The 17,498-nt window shown below is 41.2% G+C and overlaps 1 protein-coding gene across 5 annotated transcripts in view; it reads left to right on the forward strand.

Annotated features, from left to right (window-relative positions):
- LOC310841112 (uncharacterized protein) overlaps window positions 1-17,493 on the forward strand; it is a gene marked incomplete at its 5' end in the record, with an annotated part of 19,159 nt that extends 1,666 nt beyond the window's left edge. For 3 of the 5 annotated variants that reach the window (XM_083731675.1, XM_083731679.1, XM_083731677.1), the window contains 14 exons: window positions 4,128-4,269; window positions 5,109-5,231; window positions 5,714-5,833; window positions 6,209-6,328; window positions 6,981-7,103; window positions 7,383-7,465; window positions 8,441-8,566; window positions 9,531-9,576; window positions 10,798-10,931; window positions 12,446-12,574; window positions 14,107-14,224; window positions 14,926-15,060; window positions 16,139-16,264; window positions 17,123-17,493. In XM_083731675.1, coding sequence (XP_083587801.1) covers window positions 4,128-4,269; window positions 5,109-5,231; window positions 5,714-5,833; window positions 6,209-6,328; window positions 6,981-7,103; window positions 7,383-7,465; window positions 8,441-8,566; window positions 9,531-9,576; window positions 10,798-10,931; window positions 12,446-12,574; window positions 14,107-14,224; window positions 14,926-15,060; window positions 16,139-16,264; window positions 17,123-17,244 — 1,647 coding nt within the window. In that variant the 3' untranslated portion in view covers window positions 17,245-17,493. Of the gene's footprint in view, window positions 1-3,547; window positions 4,270-5,108; window positions 5,232-5,713; window positions 5,834-6,208; window positions 6,329-6,980; window positions 7,104-7,382; window positions 7,466-8,440; window positions 8,567-9,530; window positions 9,577-10,797; window positions 10,932-12,445; window positions 12,575-14,106; window positions 14,225-14,925; window positions 15,061-16,138; window positions 16,265-17,122 lie in introns of all 5 variants that reach the window. The other 2 variants (XM_083731676.1, XM_083731678.1) reach the window with 2 other exon arrangements.
- Between the last annotated feature and the right edge of the window lie 5 nt (window positions 17,494-17,498).

The following is a 17,498-nucleotide window of genomic DNA, read 5'->3' on the forward strand; positions in this document are numbered from 1 at the left end:
AGGCTCCCTCAGCCAATAAAGCGAGATGAGCGCCGCAACCCCAGAGTCGGCCACGACTGGACCTAATGGTCAGGGGTCCCTTTACCTTTAAGGTGCCACAAGACTCTTCTTATTGTTTTAGAACAGCGTTGTAGCATCACAACATCCATTTAATGTAGGTTGGACTGAGAGACAGCAACTTGTTCCTTGCCATCCAGTGAGCTTCTGTACCTTTGGGGCTAACACAGCACATTTCCCAGCCATCATCAGTTCCATCCCCATCAATCCCAACCATCATTACTTAGCAATTTGATTTCATAGAACCCATGTTTTAAAACTGGCTAACTGACCCTATCCATTTTCACATGGAGTGTCCTGGGGAAATGATCCACTGTTATTAAAACCTAGACTTGTCCATCCATCAAAATGAAAGATGCTCCCAACCTCTCAATTCCTTCCCCACTCAAGGTTATGGTGTTTGCCTAGCTGGCATGGTTTTGCCATATATGAGCACTTAATTCCACAAAGTGACTTGGGACTTTAGAGTATCCCTGTTTCAACATGAGACACCTTATTAACAGCACAATCTGACCTGGGCACGTACAAACTGTCCAAATCCCTCATTTCACATTGTCATTTGGGCTTCACAGAGAGCCAAAGCACACCTCTTGTAAAATACCTTATAAGCAACAATTTACGAAAGAAATAAAGCAGCTTCTGTTATCTATCGCTTGTACATTGTGGGTCTTTACAAAATTGAATAGGTAGGGAAAGAAACGGTATTGTATACTTTGTGACTCTAAGGACAGAACATATCAATAGGTGGCACTCTTCACTCATGCTGCTATTGTTATATATCACTTAGTAATAGTATAAGTATAAGCAATTTAGGTATAGTGCAGTACAGTACAGTAAGTATAGTATAGTATAGTATAGTATAGTATAGTATAGTATAGTATAGTATAGTATAGTATAGTATGTGTTTTTTCTGGGGGGACGCAGGGGTCCCCTAAACATTTTTTGAACCTTTGTGCTTTTATCCATTTACTGTATTTATTTTTCCCATTTTGAACTATAAAATGGTGATTTTCTTGAGTCAAAATGATAGTATTCCTAAACATTGTTTTAGAAAAAAGCACTGAGTATAGTATAGTACATTATAGTATTATTATTATTATTATTATTATTATTATTATTATTATTTACTAATACTAATCGTATAAGTTATAAAACAAATGCATAGAAAAAAAATGGAAGTAGAGGGAATATACAGCTGGGATTAGGGATGGGAGACTGACAGCTGGGGCAGGATAGTTAACACTAGGCAGAACCAGGGCTCACAGTGTCCCCACTCTTTGTACTGGTTCCATTCCTGTGATCCAGCAGATTAACAAGCAATAATTTATTAGGTCAAGTTATTCAGGGCACAGCTATACCCGTATGTATACTTAGAAGTACCGGTAAGTCCCACTGTGATCCAGTGATCCCACTGTGACTCCTGACCATCTTCATTGGCTTATGTTTTGCATGTCAAGGTAGTGCTGACCTTAAAGGAATAAAATAAAGTTGGCTATTCTGCTACCACTGTGTTTTCCAGAAAAGTGCTTCAGATCATACATTGCCAGGGGAGAAATAAGTGAAAGCAAGTAAAATAAAGTAATAAATAGAGGCAATCTTTCAGATACTTTGGTTCCAAACAATGAACAGCTTTAAAGGTCATCAGCTCTTTGCATTGGGCTCTGAAATTGAGAGGGTGGATATGATTAAGTGAGAGAATGAGAGGAGGGGGTGGAGATGGAGGGTGCTTTTTATCATTTTTCTATTTCCTGCAAATGTTACCAGCCCTAATTTAAGGTTTTGATGTGTATACAGCCCTGAGCATCTCATTGTCTAAATGCTTGGCAGACTGCCTTTCCCAACCCAAGTTTTCGAACAAGCGCATCCCTGCTTGCTATGCTGGCGATAGGTGTTGCCCATATGCAGAGCAGGACCTTCTCTGTGACAGCACCACAATTGTGGAAATACCTCCCATTGTTGAAATGACTGCCCCCTTCAGTATTGTCAATTTGTTGCCATTTGAAGGGCATTTATGCATTCAGGCCTTTGGAATAAATTGAATATTTGCACCATGTGGTGCCGTATTTTTCGCCCTATAGGACGCACTTTTCCCCCTCCAAAAATGAAGGGGAAATGTGTGTGCGTCCTATGGGGCAAATGCAGGCTTTCGCTGAAGCCTGGAGAGCGAGAGGGGTCGGTGCGCACCGACCCCTCTCTCTCTCTCTCCAGGCTTCGCACAGCTCTCCGCAAAGCGCGGGAGCCCGGTGCTGGGCTCCCGCGGCTTGCGGACAGTGGCCTGCATGCTGAAGCCTGGGCACACTGAGCTCAGCACGCCCAGGCTTCGCGCAGCTCTCCGCAAGGTGCGGGAGCCCGGCGCTGGGCTCCCGTGGCTTGCTTAGAGTTGCCTGCATGCTGAAGCCTGGGTGCGCTGAGCTCAGCGTGCCCAGACTTCGCACAGCTCTCCACAAAGCGCTGGAGCCCGGCGCTGGGCTCCCACGGCTTGCGGAGAGTTGCCTGTTCTGGGGGCTGGGGTCGGGAAAAGCTTGGGCTTCCCCAGCCCCGCGCCTGGGGGGGAAATAATTTTTTCCCCTTTGTTTCCCCCCAAAAAAACTAGGTGCGCCTTATGGGACGGTGCGTCTTATAGGGTGAAAAATACGGTATTTATATTTATTTTATGTAGGATTTCATGTACTGATTGTGATAGCTCAGTTGGTAGAGCATGAGACTCTTAATCTCAGGGCTGTGAGTTCGAGTCCAATGTTGGACAAAAGGTTCCTGCATTGCAGGGGGTTGGGCTAGATGATTCTTGTAGTTCCTTCCAACTCTACAATTCTAATATTCTATGATTGGAGGCAGTGGCCAGGAAGTGAGGATGAAATTTGGCTTAATAGAAGTCAGGACAGACTAAGATAAGAAAAGAGGTGGTAAAGAAACAGCTAAGCTACTTTAAATGAATTCAAATCTCCAGGGCCTGATGAGCTGCATCCACGGCTACTAAAGGAGCTTGTGGGTGTAATCTCAAAGCCTCTGTCTATAATCTTTGAGAATTCTTGGAGAATAGGTTAGGTTTAGGTCCCTGCAGACTGGAGGCGGGCAAATGTCCCCCCCCCCCCGTAACTACAAACTGGTCAACTTGATGTAGGTAGTAGGAAAATGATGCTGTGATTACTAAGACCCATTGTTTCCCCATCATCCTGGAAAAAAGTAGCAAGTGTGGTGCTGCAGGGTTTTGCCCCTAGGAGTTGGCTCCTGTGGTGTCCTTATAAGCAACTTGGATGAAGGAATTGAGGGGATGCTCATCAAATTTGCAGATGACATCAGAGTGGGAGGGATAGCAAACTAAATATTAATTATTGTGGTTGCATTTTTGTATTCTCCTGCATTTGCCTACGTGAAGTATTCAAAGCCATTATGGCCGGCCGGCCAACCAGACAGTACTATTGTTTCTGTCTGGTAGAAACTGGAATTTCTTGTTAGTTTATTATTATTTTTTGTCTTTTCCGATTGGCAGCTCAGTTGTAGAGGTGGAGCCCAGCAGGTGTGCTGCCGTCACCCATGATGTCACTCCACAATATGCAAGCATTCTTTTGTTTGTTATCCCAGAGGCTGGTGCTGCTAGCCTTCCAAAACAGTTGACCTTATTCTTGGCATACAAAACATGATTTCTCTGCTACAGAACAGAGGTGGATTCTGAATGTACTGTTTTTGTTTGACCACCTAATTTTTCTCCTTCCTAAGATAGAGGAAAGGTGATCACCACCGGCTGCAGCCTAAAGTTTTAAAAGTATTTCTTATGCTTCGCAAGAGAGAACAGCGGTTAGATTTTGCTCAGCCATGCTGTTTGGACACAGAAAGCAGCAGTAGCTTTCCCTCCCAACTTGTCTAGATAATTATTTTTTTAGTTATCTGGATCGCAATCTGCCAGTACAAGGGAACACAGGAGCAACAGTGGCAGTACAAACTCTCAGTCTGCATTTCTGATTTTCTGTTGGATCCGAAAGTTAATCATGGGTCAGCTGTGTACAAAGTGTGTCCAGTTGCTTTGTGACTTGGCTCTCTCAGTAAAAACACTGTCTTCGGGTCTGGTGCAGGATATTCAGGAGTGCTTGGGTCAGATCCACGAGTGCCCCTGTCTGAAACGGAAAAACTTTAAAACAAAGCAGCTATACAAGCCTGCCCTTCAGACCCAGGAAGAGGAGATTGCTCAGGAATTTCTGCAGCACATTGAAAGAGGTGAGAAGTTTCTGTTATGAAGGTGGGGCAGCCAAAGTTGGAGAGATGTTTACTTGAGCTTGGTTGCTTTGTTTAAGATCATGCAGTTCAGTGATCGTATAAAGTGAATGACACAGAGCTGTTTATGCATCTGCTCTTATAAGCAATGAAGGGAGAATGGGGGAACCAGTATTTCACCAACACCAAATATTCAGACAAAGCAGTGGATCCCAGTTCCAGGCCGATTGATTAAATTACTCTCATTCAGCATTTGAAATCCCAGTTCTACAAAAGGCATCATAGCAAGGGGTAGACCTGTTAGCCTCTTGCATAAAAGCAACAAGAAATATTGTGGCATCTTAAAAGACTAACAAACACATACCGTACTTTTGCTACAAGCATGAGCAATTTCCTAAGCCAACATTGAAATACTCTCTGTAAAAACCTATTAGGTATTAGAGGATTGGAGTTATTATTTGAAAACAGAAAGACATCAAATGGAATGCTGTCCACTTCTTCCAACTCTTAAGTGCTCCCATCTTTTGTTTTCATCCTTGATAATCAAGGAAATAGCATGGCTAAGCTGGTTTGCTAAATACAGTAACAGAAATCCAAGTTTGGAATGTCCCAACTACTCTCACAAACTGGCATATATAACAACTTTTTTCTCACATGAGGTTTGGACTGCAAAAATCCAGCTCTATCTAGTATGCTAATTTTAAAGGAGAGAATATTTCTACATGGAAGTTTGTCTCTGTCGTGTTTTATCTGTTGCTTTAAATTCTGTGCATTTGGACTCTTCAGGCATTTAACTTCTTCTGACACAATTCAGACTCTGTTATTATCACATCTTTCTTAAGGTTTTGAAATGTCACCACTTGGCAAGATCTCCCTAGAGGCTCTGAGGACCTTGGCGTTTTCAGAGAATCCCGGCTTGCAAAAGTCTGCTGCTCTCTATTACTTGAACATAAATCATCAAAACTGTAAGATCCATTCCATACTCTCTTTTTAAATTTTTTTGTAGAAATCTGGAGAAGCAAAACAATTTCTCCCAAATGTAGCTGAGTTGTGCCCAAGGCAGTCTTACTGGTTCCCTAGCATGTGTGAATTGGGTTTAGCCCCTTCTAATGCAAGTTCTGTGGAGATTTACTTGGAGCCCAGATAATGTGGCACAACTTTTGCAGTTACTAGTCTCCCATTTTATTATTTTATAGAGGTGGGCGAGTGCGAGCTGGCTTTTTACTCATATGAGAGGTTGGCAGAAGAGGGGCTAGTAAAAATAAGTAATACAGGTTTAGTTTTCATGTGAGTTTGCACAGACAGCTGAAAGGAGAGCTACAAGGTATTTTGAAAAGCAAAGTAGGCCATCTAGGTGTTGCTCCAAAAGCATCAAGTGTTTGAAGATGTAAGGGACAAGTGTTCCAGAAGAGCTTTTTGCGATCAGCATTTCATCTCATTCTTGCAGTGAACATCCAGCTGCCTCGAGAGCATCTGGAAATATACTATGCTTTGTTGAAGTCTAATGACTTGGAGGTTCAGCAGATCTCATCGTCGTCCCTTGTGAATTTCTTACTGGAAGGAAATGGTGAGTAAATGCCCAAGATACCATATCCTGAAGTCTCCATCAGCATCAGCTGTGATCTTAGGAACTACCACTGTCCAGTTGCCCTGGTATTTTATTTGAAGGGCAGGATATAAATTCCTATACTAAAAAGTGATAATCAGTAGGATGGATGTTTGCCCTGATAAAATGTGGGGGTTTTTTTTTTGGGGGGGAGCATTCATTCAGAGGATGGGTTTTGCTTACTTCTCGTACCAAAGGGGTGAGAAATCATTTATTCCGGTGTAAGATGCACTAGTGATATTGTGCGCTGATGGCAATCCTTTTCTCTCTCCAGTATATAGCTGAATTAAAGGCACTGTAAACATAACATTTACTCCTGCTTTTACTGACAAACAGTAACCAAGGATCATGTCGTCCAAATGGATCTAATTGAGCCAATTCTGGAACTGCTTGAGTCTGAAGATGCCACAGTCCAGTGTAATTCATGTGCCTGCATAATGACACTAGCTGTCACAGGTGAGGAGCGTGCCCAAAGCATAGCGCAATAATCAGGTCCAGGGACAATGTCACATCCACACCTTGTGATTGAGAGGTAATGATGTGCCTTATCGTTATAGAAATTCTGAATCAAGAAGAGCTGAATTCTGCGAGCAGAGTGGATTATTCACATTGGTATGCTATAACTAGTCGTGGTCAGTGTAGTGGGGCAGAGCTTGTGGAGGCACACTTCTGACACCAGTTTGACTGCAGCTTACCTGGATGGCTCTGGGTGGTGACACGCTTGGTGCCTCACAGACACACAAGTGGAGCCAATGCAGTCCTCCAGGATTGCCTAAGAACTGCCTAGTCACTGGTCCCATACTGTGCAATAAATATAACGTTGGCCTTGGAGTCCTGGGTTCAGATATTAATAAATGATGAAGTGTACTTTCTAAAGTCAGGTTTTGCTTCAAGGTGACCCATAGCAATAAGCTTCTTCACAAAAACCTGATGGTAAACTCTTAACATTATTCATTCTGCCACTAGGCACCCAGGACCCCCAACTCATATGCTGCAACTGTTTTGTGCTGTCCACTCTCTGTTCTTTAAAGTGTGCCTGGAGGAATATGGATACTTCTTCCTCCAAAGAAACCTCATTGATTTCTATTTTGCCCTGTTGTTTTGCCAGATGTCAGCCATGAAGCCATCGCAGCAGCAGGAGGAGTGGTACCCTTACTGGCCCTTTCTAAATCCCATGATCCAAGAGTCCAACAAAATGCAGTTGGAGCAATTTTTAACCTCACACAATCAGGTATTAGGCTGCAGGGGATTTATTTCAATAGGCCAAGTGCATTGACACAGAAATTTGTGGCAAGGGAAACTTATCGTTAAAGCTATTGTTTTCTTTAAAATGAAATGTTTTACTTCAAGTACAAAGCTAAATCATGTCTACTCAGCGGGAAAGCCAATTGATTCCATTTGGGCTTATTCCCAGAAAATGCTATTTTTAGCTCTTATCTATGCAGTGATGATAAGGAGAATGTTCATTTGGTCAAAATAGCTCATTAGCAATACCACTCTTCCCTTGCAGAACGGATTCAGCAAATTTTGTTTCGACAAGGTGCTCTTCCAGTCCTCACCCTTTTGTTACAGTCTCCCGATTCGGAAGTACAGGTAAACTTGACATTAAAACACAAGTTTTTGAGCATTCAAAGCTGTGGAAATAGTCAGCTGCTCAACTGAACCTACAGATGCAGGAAAAGATAGACGAGACAGTAGTCTTTTAACATTTTAACTTCCAGAAATTAGTAATTTAATGGTGTTGCACATAGTTTTGCTTGGAGGGGGGTACTACATATGTTTGTGCACCTTGGAAATGAACTACTAAGCTTTCTAGTGAAATGAAAAAAAACAGGTCATTGCAACTTGAAGAAAGGTGCTTGTTTCATAGTTCAGATTTGTTGTAGGGTTAAAGAAAATAGCCAGGGGGTATTCCAGTTCCTCAGTTCTGTTCTCAACTTTTGTTTGGAAATAGCTATTAATAGGCACTAACCTGTTTGAGATTCAAGAACTGAACAAATACTTCTTTCTCATCTTCAAATAGGCTAGTGCAAGAGAAATGCCAACATATAAAATACATGACTGGAGTGTAGATTTTTATTCTGTTCTTACTATGACTCCTGAGAATTGTAAACAGCCTCATGATGAGTATTTTATGAATGCAAGAAATGCCATTTGCCTAGCAGAATCTATGCAGTATGCCTAGCAGAAGGGGACAAAATAGTGTGTGAGTGATTTGTTAATAAAAGGGATCTGGTCATCTCACCGATGCAGTATTGTTCCCCTTTTTTGACTCTTAGACATCCAGACTCTCTACACAGTGTGGACTGTAGCGATCACAGTTGTGTCTCGTTGGACAAATATTCTTTTTTCCTGGGACATTCCCAAAACTCCTGGAGGTGTACTACAGTGCCAATCCAGAAAATGCAGGGAGATGCTGTATGCAAATACTCTCTCAATTTTATCACCCTAGGAACGCCATCATCAGTCATGGTCCCTTTCATTTGCTGTGAGGTCTTGACCACAGTTTAAGAACCCTTGGCCACAAGCTTTCCTTTCTCAAAATCACAACACTTCTCTTTCTTACAGTATTATAGCTGTGCAGCTCTGAGCAACATGGCCACAAACTCGCAGCACCATAAAGCCATGCTCCAAACCGGTGATAGGTTTCTTCTGCGGATGCTCCTTTTCCTTCTGTCTTCATCTGTGGACAAGGTAAAGCTGTGGATTATGCAGGTTTGTTTTACTAACAGCCCCCCTGGTTTATTCAGAAATATTATTTTGATACCAGTGGGGTGTATTTCCAAGTAAGGTATGCTTAGGACTGCAGGCTAAATATCTTGTGTATAGGGAAATGACTGAAAAGGTGCTTTCTTCAGCATGGGGGTGCAAGAATACACAAAGGCTGGAGTTAGCTAGATGTGGCATCTTCCATGAATTTCTAAGAGATCAAACTCAGAATTTCCTACAGTCAGAGGGGATTCCATGTTTGAATAATGGTGAGATCTCTTGGTTCAATATTTTCATTCTCACAGTGATGGCCTGGGAATATAGGGATGGGCTTTTTCCTAATCTCTGCCTGGAGAAGATTGTGAGGTAGTGTGGAGAGTAAAATTTCACAATTACAGATCTTCCCAAACAAATGCAAAATTAACTGGATTGTTCACTAAGGCTGCATACACACCATGCATTTAAAGCATGTGACTTCCCTCAGAGTATTCTGAGCCCTGTAGTTTACCCCTCACAGAGCTTCCATTTGTAGCACTGTTAAACTACAGCTCCATTATTCTTTTCTTTTGGGGGGGATTGTCATGTGTTTTAAATATGTTTTAAATATATGGTGTGTATGCACCTTAAATCAAGAGCAATTTGTTCTTCTGAAAGGCTACACATCCTTGTACTTTTAGGCACCCATAAGTGGCGCTTTTTTGAGTATCTCTCAGATATCTATGGGGCACTCTCACAGTTGGCTTTAAAGGCTTAGTTTTGCCTCATGTTGCCACAGAGGACATGCTTACATTTTAACTTTACCCATCATTGACCCATAATCCTGTCAGAACATTTTGGAGGTTTAGCAAATATTGCACGAAGCTATTGTGGACCAGTCAACTTTGCGGCCTTTTCACAGCCAAAAGTTCTTTCTCTGTTGGGTTCTGATTTCTTTGTTTTCTGCAACTAGGTTTCCAACCAGGCTTGTGTCTGTCTCAGGAATTTAGCCGCAAGTGGTAAGTACTACAGTCCTAGCATGCTAATAAACGAAAAATTGCAGTCACTTAAAACATACAAAAATAGAACCTCCTTCCTGTGTTTTGTACAGTCTAGCCTCTGGAAGGAATGTCCTCAAGTCACTCTTTGTTCTTTTAAGTAAGATGAATACCATGTTTTGGTTTCAGGCACGTGGATGCTGTGACTTTTTTTTTTTTTTGAAAGTTAATGAACCCTTCAGTCACCAGAGGCTGTGAGAGTGGTGGTACTGTTGTTCAAAAGTATACCAACAAACACGGATTCAGTTTTTTAGAGAAGGTGACTGCAAACCAATCCAGCATTCAGACTGATATAAAGATTAGTAAAACTTGATTGACCAATACCTTACAATGCTCAAGGCACATTTCTGCCACAGATGTTTGGGGCGGGAGAAAGATCATGTGGAAGTTTTACACCATCTAGAAAAGGAGAAAAGAGACTGAAGAAGGAGTTGGTGAAAAATATCCCTGGCCACTGACATTTTTGCCCATGTGCTTGTAATGAAAGATGTCTCTCTGTGTTTTAAATCAACAAGCAAGATCATTAATATGGATTATAACTACAAATCCATACACTTCCTTTTACCATTCTTAAACTGTCAATTCTGTGAGGATAAAGTAGACAAGAATAAGGATACACACACACACACAGCTTTTTCTGGGGGGCCGCAGGGCTATGCATACCCCTAAACATTTTGTGAATCTAATTTTGGCCTCATTGAGGGGCAGTATTTCAATAGTATTCCTATGAATAGGAAAATGAGAGTACCCCTATACATTCCCCCCTGAAAAAAGCACTGTTTTGTGTGTGTGTGTGTGTGTGAATCACTTACGCCTAGCAGATGATTTTGCACAACCACAATCCCAACCAATGTTACAGAAACACAACTCTTTGTACGCTTTCTATCAATTTCAGTCCCCTGATTCTGAAGAGAATTCTTTCCAGCAGTGCCTTTCTACAAACACCAGTCCAACCCTCTTGTGCAGTTTGGTCTTCATTTTCTTTTGACTTTTCATTAAAATCAGAACCTAAAGTTTAACTTCTGTACTGTCATAACATAACATTGCCTGATCTGTGAAGTCCAGCTGACTTGATTGAGTCAGTCTAGAGGAGGCCCCTTTCTCTCACAAATCCTTTTCTCCAAAGCAGCTTCTATTGATCTGCACACACAACCTTGAGCAACCTTCTCATTTTCCAAACAGAGAGTGGTCAGACCAGCATCGTTGCTTTGGAGATCCCGTCCCACCTGCTCCCTCTCCTGGCATCTAACAGGAAAGACACTCAGCACAATTCCATCATTCTTCTCCGGATTTTATCCCAGCACCCAGACAACCAGGTACACATTTCTGTTTTATGTTACCCTTTGCCTTGTAAGCTTTAGTCAAATGTGCATGGCCGTAATGCTCCGAGGCAGCTCAACCTTGAAAGATGACAGTGGATGAAAGTTTCATCAAAGGTAACACATTTAAAATGAGAGTTTGACGCGGCCAGGTGATCAGTAGACAATGATTCAAAATTCATTCTGAAAAGGCTTCAGCATGCATCTGAAAGTGTGGGATGATGTGCATATCCAGAAATAAGGTTGGAAAGGGAGCGCTGGGAACAAATTCTGATTATAATCATATTGGGTTCTAATTTGCCTTCTTGAGATTCACATTCTGTAGCAAATATCCATTTGTGGTTGTGATGGATGGTATAGCTGCTTTGGCATTGGAGAAAATGTTCTGTGACAGAGGAAACCTGAACAATTAATCCTCAGTAGAGATGTTTATATTGTCGTCTGTTGGGTCAGCTTTTCATCTTGGTTTGCCCAGACTACTGGTTTCAATGCCCTCCAGCCTGGGGTTGTTTTTTTAAAGACCTTTTCAAGGATTCCCATTCTGCTCTGACCTGAATTCCAAGTGAAGTAGAAAAGGAGTTCTCCATGGGAACTCCAGCAGGAAAACAAACTGTGGGACAAAGCTAACATTTCCAACCAAGATGAACTAATGTTTCAGTGGTTACCAACACTACACTGTGTTCCTAGGGAAGAAGAAATCATTTGTTCTTTGGTGACTTTGGGTTTGGTTGACTGCATAGCACCTTCATTCCTTAACAAACAGAAAAGCCCCACATCTTCGCAATATAAACTTGCCATCTGCATTCGCATGTGGGAGTGATATATGAGTCTCTGTATGGTGGGACACAGGCATCAATAAAATGAATGGAGGTTGTAACATGGGAGGTTGGTGGTGGAACAGGAAAGTCAAATCCTGCATGTACTATTGGATGCACACGCACATTTCAAGATCATCTGATGTGGTTTGGAGGTAGTGGAGGCTTGATTTCTCTGCATTGCTGCCGTGAGTTGGGACTGAAACACGAAGAGACAACAATTTGTGGAGCTTTTCATAATTCTCCATCCCAGCTTTGTAGCTCCTAAATTGCCATACACTTGTTGCAGTTCATCCTAAATGTAAAGAGTTTTAAAAACTTGAAGCATATGTCTTTGATTCCTTAGTAATTCATTCACTCTACTCTTTTTGGTGCCTGCTTAAAAAAGAAAAGCATGTTTGTTTCAAAAGGTTTGTCTGGACATGCAGAATATTGGCATGTGTTTTCTGGTTTTAGTTTATTGCTGATTTTTAATGTTTTAAATACTTGTTTTAATTGGGGATGTTTTTTACTGATAATTTTATTGTTTTTATTCCTTTTTTTAACCTGCTTTGAGGTTTTATTAACAATTAAGTGATATATATATCTATATATCTCAATCACCCATCTCTAGCCCCATTCACAGTGGTATGGTAGAACCATGTCTCTTCTGCTGCCTTCATTTCAGCTACTCGCTGGCTACCTTTCCCTTTGCAGGATGCACTGATGTGTGAGGAAGTGCTGCAGGCGGTAGGGAAGCTGCTGCTCACCTGGAAAATGGACCCAGTGATTGTAGGTCACGCTGCCTGCTTTATTAAAAATCTCAGCCTTTCCAGAAGCATACAGGTGAGTGCCAAGTCTCCCTTTCAGGATTACACATTTTTCTGAAGGCTTCACTTCACTAAGTGATATTAAAATAAGGTTACCAGATTTTTTTCAATGAATCTGGGGACACTTTTCAACTTCAATGGATTTTGTATGGGGACTGATTTATAAATCTGAGGACTGTCCCCGGGAAACAAGGACATCTGGTAACCTTATAATTAAAATGAAACATCGTCTTTGCTTCATTCAAGGGAGTAAATGACCACGTGTTTCAAAAAGTACAGAAGAAAAATCTTACCAACAAATAAAAAGCAAGTTGTGACTTTTACGCCTTCACTGTAGGCTTTTTGGAAATTTGGCTTTGTTGGTATACATGCTTTTTCAACTAGGTTGTTCCTGTTCCTCCTCCCCCTCCTTCTCCTTCATTAAATTTGTATACTGTTCTCCATTTGAAGACCATAGGGCAGTTCACAACATAAAAATACAAAATGAGAACACAAAATACATAATAAAACAAAAGCAAAAACCAACCAATAACACCCCTTCCCACAAACACATTTAAAAGGCCATAGAATGCTCAACCAACCAAAGACCTGGCTATAGAGAAACATTTTTGCCTGGCACCTAAGGCTATATAATGAAGGCACCAGGAAAGCCTCCCTGGGGTAGAGCATTCCACAAACGGAGCCACAGCAGAAAAGGCCCATTTTCATGTTGCCATCCTCCAGACCTCTCATGGAGGAGGCACACAAAGGGCCTTAGATCAGTGTTTTTCAACCTTTTTTGGGCAAAGGCACACTTGTTTCATGAAAAAAATCACAAGGCACACCACCATTAGAAAATGTTAAAAAATTTAACTCTGTGTCTATATTGACTATATATAAAGTAATTCTCTTGAATAGGAATCAAATAAACACAAAGAAAGTATTTTATAATTACTTTATTATGAAATAGTAAGTAAAGAGAAATATGAAAAATTATAAAATACTTTATTTTTAAATCTTTCGAATTTTTCAATTTTCCCCACGGCACACCAGGCAACATCTCGTGGCACACTAGTGTGCCGCGGAACAGTGGTTGAAAAACACTGCCTTAGATGATAATTGCTCAAGAAAGTGGAAACCCACTGTGTATGGATAAATGTTTGCAGGAAATATGCCATATATTCTTGGTTCCTCATACCATCTCCCCAGATTGCCTTGTTATCACACACTTGATGGCTTCTTGTGAAATGAAGGCTATTGTAACACATATCATTGCAGACTTACTCTGTATTCATTAATTTCAAGCACATCCGTGTAATTTGAACTCTCCTGGTGGGACAGTCTCAGGGCGTCATGATGCATAACTAGGGCATTTAATAGAACATGCATTTGCATAGATTAAATCCCCACAGATGCCTTTGTTGCACACATTTCTGGGCTTAACAGCTGAATAGGCACAGCCCTGAAGGCCCAAGGCAAACTAAGAGCTTGGCATCTATAATTGCGGTGGGGGGACACCACAATTTTCAGAATGAATGTAACAACATCATCTACTTTTGTTATTTGCAGAGAGTCATAGAAAGTCCATGCATTGAAGGACTTTTTCAAGCTGTCCAGAGTGTAGACTTTCTAGAAGAGGAATCTCTTCACTGTGTGATGTCTTCTCTTGTTGACCTGATGAAACATGGTAAGGGGGCATCCAGAGTGCTGAGTGGATGGGCTGATAGCACACACATTTTGTACTCATTGATTTCCGTTGCTGCTGCCAATTTTACAGCACAGTGTTATGAATGTCTGACAGAAGGAAGTGCTGTAGCCTTTACCTACGCAAAAGTCAGTGTGCACAGGGTTGCAGCAGCCTTACAATTTTGGGGCACAGAGGGAACCAAAGGGCAGTCGTAAAAATCAACAGATTCCCACAGTCAGTTCTACGTTATCCCACTGGCTGCATAGCTACCAGAGCTGCTAATAGGAGTGAAACACAGCAGACAAGTGATTTTAATCCCAACTCAAAGAGTTGTATCGGTAACATAGTGTTGACATTGCTAGTAATTTCTCTAGTGCTTCTAGACCAGCAGAGGCAAACATAGTACCCTCTAGGTGTTTACTAGCTGAATGTATGGAAAGGGAGGTAGCAGAGCAGCAGGCAGCAGAGCATCACATTTCCCATTGGTGAAACCCTCCCTAAGGAATCTTCCCACTTATATCTGCTTCTGAACATTTTGACACCCCCCTTTCTATGTATGTATTTCAGTCTTCTGAAATCCATTTTACTGGCCTCTGAAGCTCTGCTAGTCTCTTTTCAGCCTTGGCCCTAGGCCTGTTCATTTGTCTCCTTTTATTTCAACTCTGCTGATTTAGTCTTTTACTCTGCTCTTCTACCACCAGAGGGAGCCACAGTGCGCATGCTGGAATTGGTGGATGACTCAGTGGTATGCAGTCTGGCGACACTGGCTGGCCAAGTGGAACAAGCAGAGCTTTCGTTCCATGCTGCCCTTGTGATCAAACACCTCCTACAGCACAGTACGTATCAATGTAAAAGATCTGATGTTTGCATTTCCAGCATGCCTGATATCACTCAAGTGACAACAACAGAAGTCCCATGGGCCCAAACAGGTTGAATAGCAGGGGAGAACACTGTACCAGTCAGCTTTGACAAAACTTTTATTTATTTTCCAATCCTGCTAATTCTAGGATAGTTTTCAGAGAGTTCCCTGGGCTACAATAGGACTCCCTAAGATTTTTTTCCCTTTCTGGACTAAGTGGCAGCTGCATCTATCAGTTGTCCCACACCAGCAGACTCCTTTGGGTGTAAAGAATACATGTTGAGTTCATGGCAGGAGCTTCTGTCTTGCTTGTGTAAATCCTTTTCTCAGTATTACATTTCCCTATTGAAGATAGCAACACTGCACAAAGCCGCTAAAATATTTGTACATCACTGTGCGCCGTATGAAGTGATGCTTAATTTGAATAACCAATGATAACATAAACATAATGTTTCTGTTGAATGCACCATATAACATTTAAAAATAACAGATGTTATAAGTGTTAGATTCAGAATAATCACAGTGAGTGTATATTATTATTATTATTATAGCGGCCAAAATCAGCAAGAAATCTTATTATTCTGAGTTACAAACTTCAACTTTATGAACCAAACCTGAAGTTTAAGGCTCTATTCTCCATACCATAATGGCATTCATGATTGGTATATATGAATTCTGAATATTATTAATTAGCATTATAAAATCTTTATTTATTAAGGTCTCAAGGCAAATCACATAGTAAACAAATTTAAAAAACACAATAAAAATGACCGCACTAAACATCTGCCCAAGCATACATTTCCCACCATAAAATTATCATAAGCATTCCAAAACTATGAATACCAATTTATAATTTGTCATTCACCCAACAACTTAGTAACAAGAAAACCAAGTAGTGCATCAGCAATGTAAATAGGGTATCAACATTTTACAGTGCATGTTTACTCAGAAGAAATCCCACTTTGTTCAGTGACTTACTCCCAGGTTAAGTGTGTAAAATGTTGCCTCGTGCTTTCAGTTTTGTAATTATTCCTGTCTCCTAATTAATTGCACAGAAGAGGTGGTGTCTTTGTTGAAATCTCATATGAGCAAGGTACAGCAATACCTCATCAAGTATCTTATTCACCAAGAGAATCGCTTTCAGCATCTGGGCCTATCCACTCTCTGCATATTACAGAAAGGTATGGACTGCTGTATCACTCGCCACATAACATCCCATGGGATTCCTATGCTATGGCATAACAGCTAAGCTCATTAGTACTTACCAGAAGCACCGCAGCTATAATGCGCAGCTGAGTCCTGCCTGTTTCTGGTAATGAAAACCAAAGTCCTCCTTTAAAAAAGGTTTGGTGAAAAGTTAATTGACTCTCATTTCACTGAGAATGCAATCAGAACTTTATACAGGCTCATTTGCCGTATTCATTACAAGGCTTCCTACTGGAACTGGATCTGTTCTCATAATCGCATATATGAATCCTGGAAACAGCTATTTACGGTTCTCATAAAAAAGTGGGGAGTAGTCTTCTTTTTTGGCATTTTTTAAAAATCACAGTGGAAAAGTAGTTATGTATGCACCTTCCAGCACCAAACAAACCTGACTTACTTTTTTAAAAAATGTATCGGTTAACATGGAATGCAAAATAACTTCCATGCATAAATGTTTGATAAATGGCTTAGATTATCATCACACTCTGTGTCTGAAAGTGGGGAAATACCCCTAGCAAAGAAAGCAGGAAGCAAGATTCTCAGGAGACATTGTTGAACAAGTAAACGATCAAAGGATGCATCTAACTTACTCTTGGAAAGTATTAAAACAACAAGGAATATATTAGGTGTGAGTAATAGATAACTCCTGTTCTCAAAGTTGGTCAATTTGGCTTTGATATGAATGTCAGATTTTTGTAGATCCAAGCTGAATGCAAGACAGGAGAACAAAACCTCTCTCCAATGTTTTGTATAGTTGTGGACCAGGGCAAGATGTACACATATGATGAGCTGTGCAGGTCTAGAAGTTGAGTTGTTGCTTCCCTATTTTTTAGATGCAGAGTTTTCATCAGCATTCAACCAGAGCCAACTGAAGAAGCACCTTGACCAAGTCCGTCAACAAACTGCAGAAACACAGGAGCTTCTCAGTATTGCTGTCAGACATATGGACACCTGAAGAATTGTTCCACCCTATGCATTTTGCTCTAGGTGGTGTTGCTCTGGGTGGCTAGCTTGTTGCCTCTGTATAGGGAGCTGACTCATAATGTGGGTGTCTCAGTTTCACGCTATGGCTGTGGGCAAATCCACAGCAAGCACATGCGCAATAGGACTTTTAACTTCCATATGGGTGGAAATTAGGGACCAGTTTACACAGTAATGTATTACTGCTCCATTATTCAGCGCTTGATGACTCACAGTAGGATGTGTGGG

The sequence above is a fragment of the Podarcis gaigeae genome, assembly GCF_964106915.1.
Source record: "Podarcis gaigeae genome assembly, chromosome: 3".
Taxonomy (NCBI): Eukaryota; Metazoa; Chordata; class Lepidosauria; order Squamata; family Lacertidae; genus Podarcis; species Podarcis gaigeae.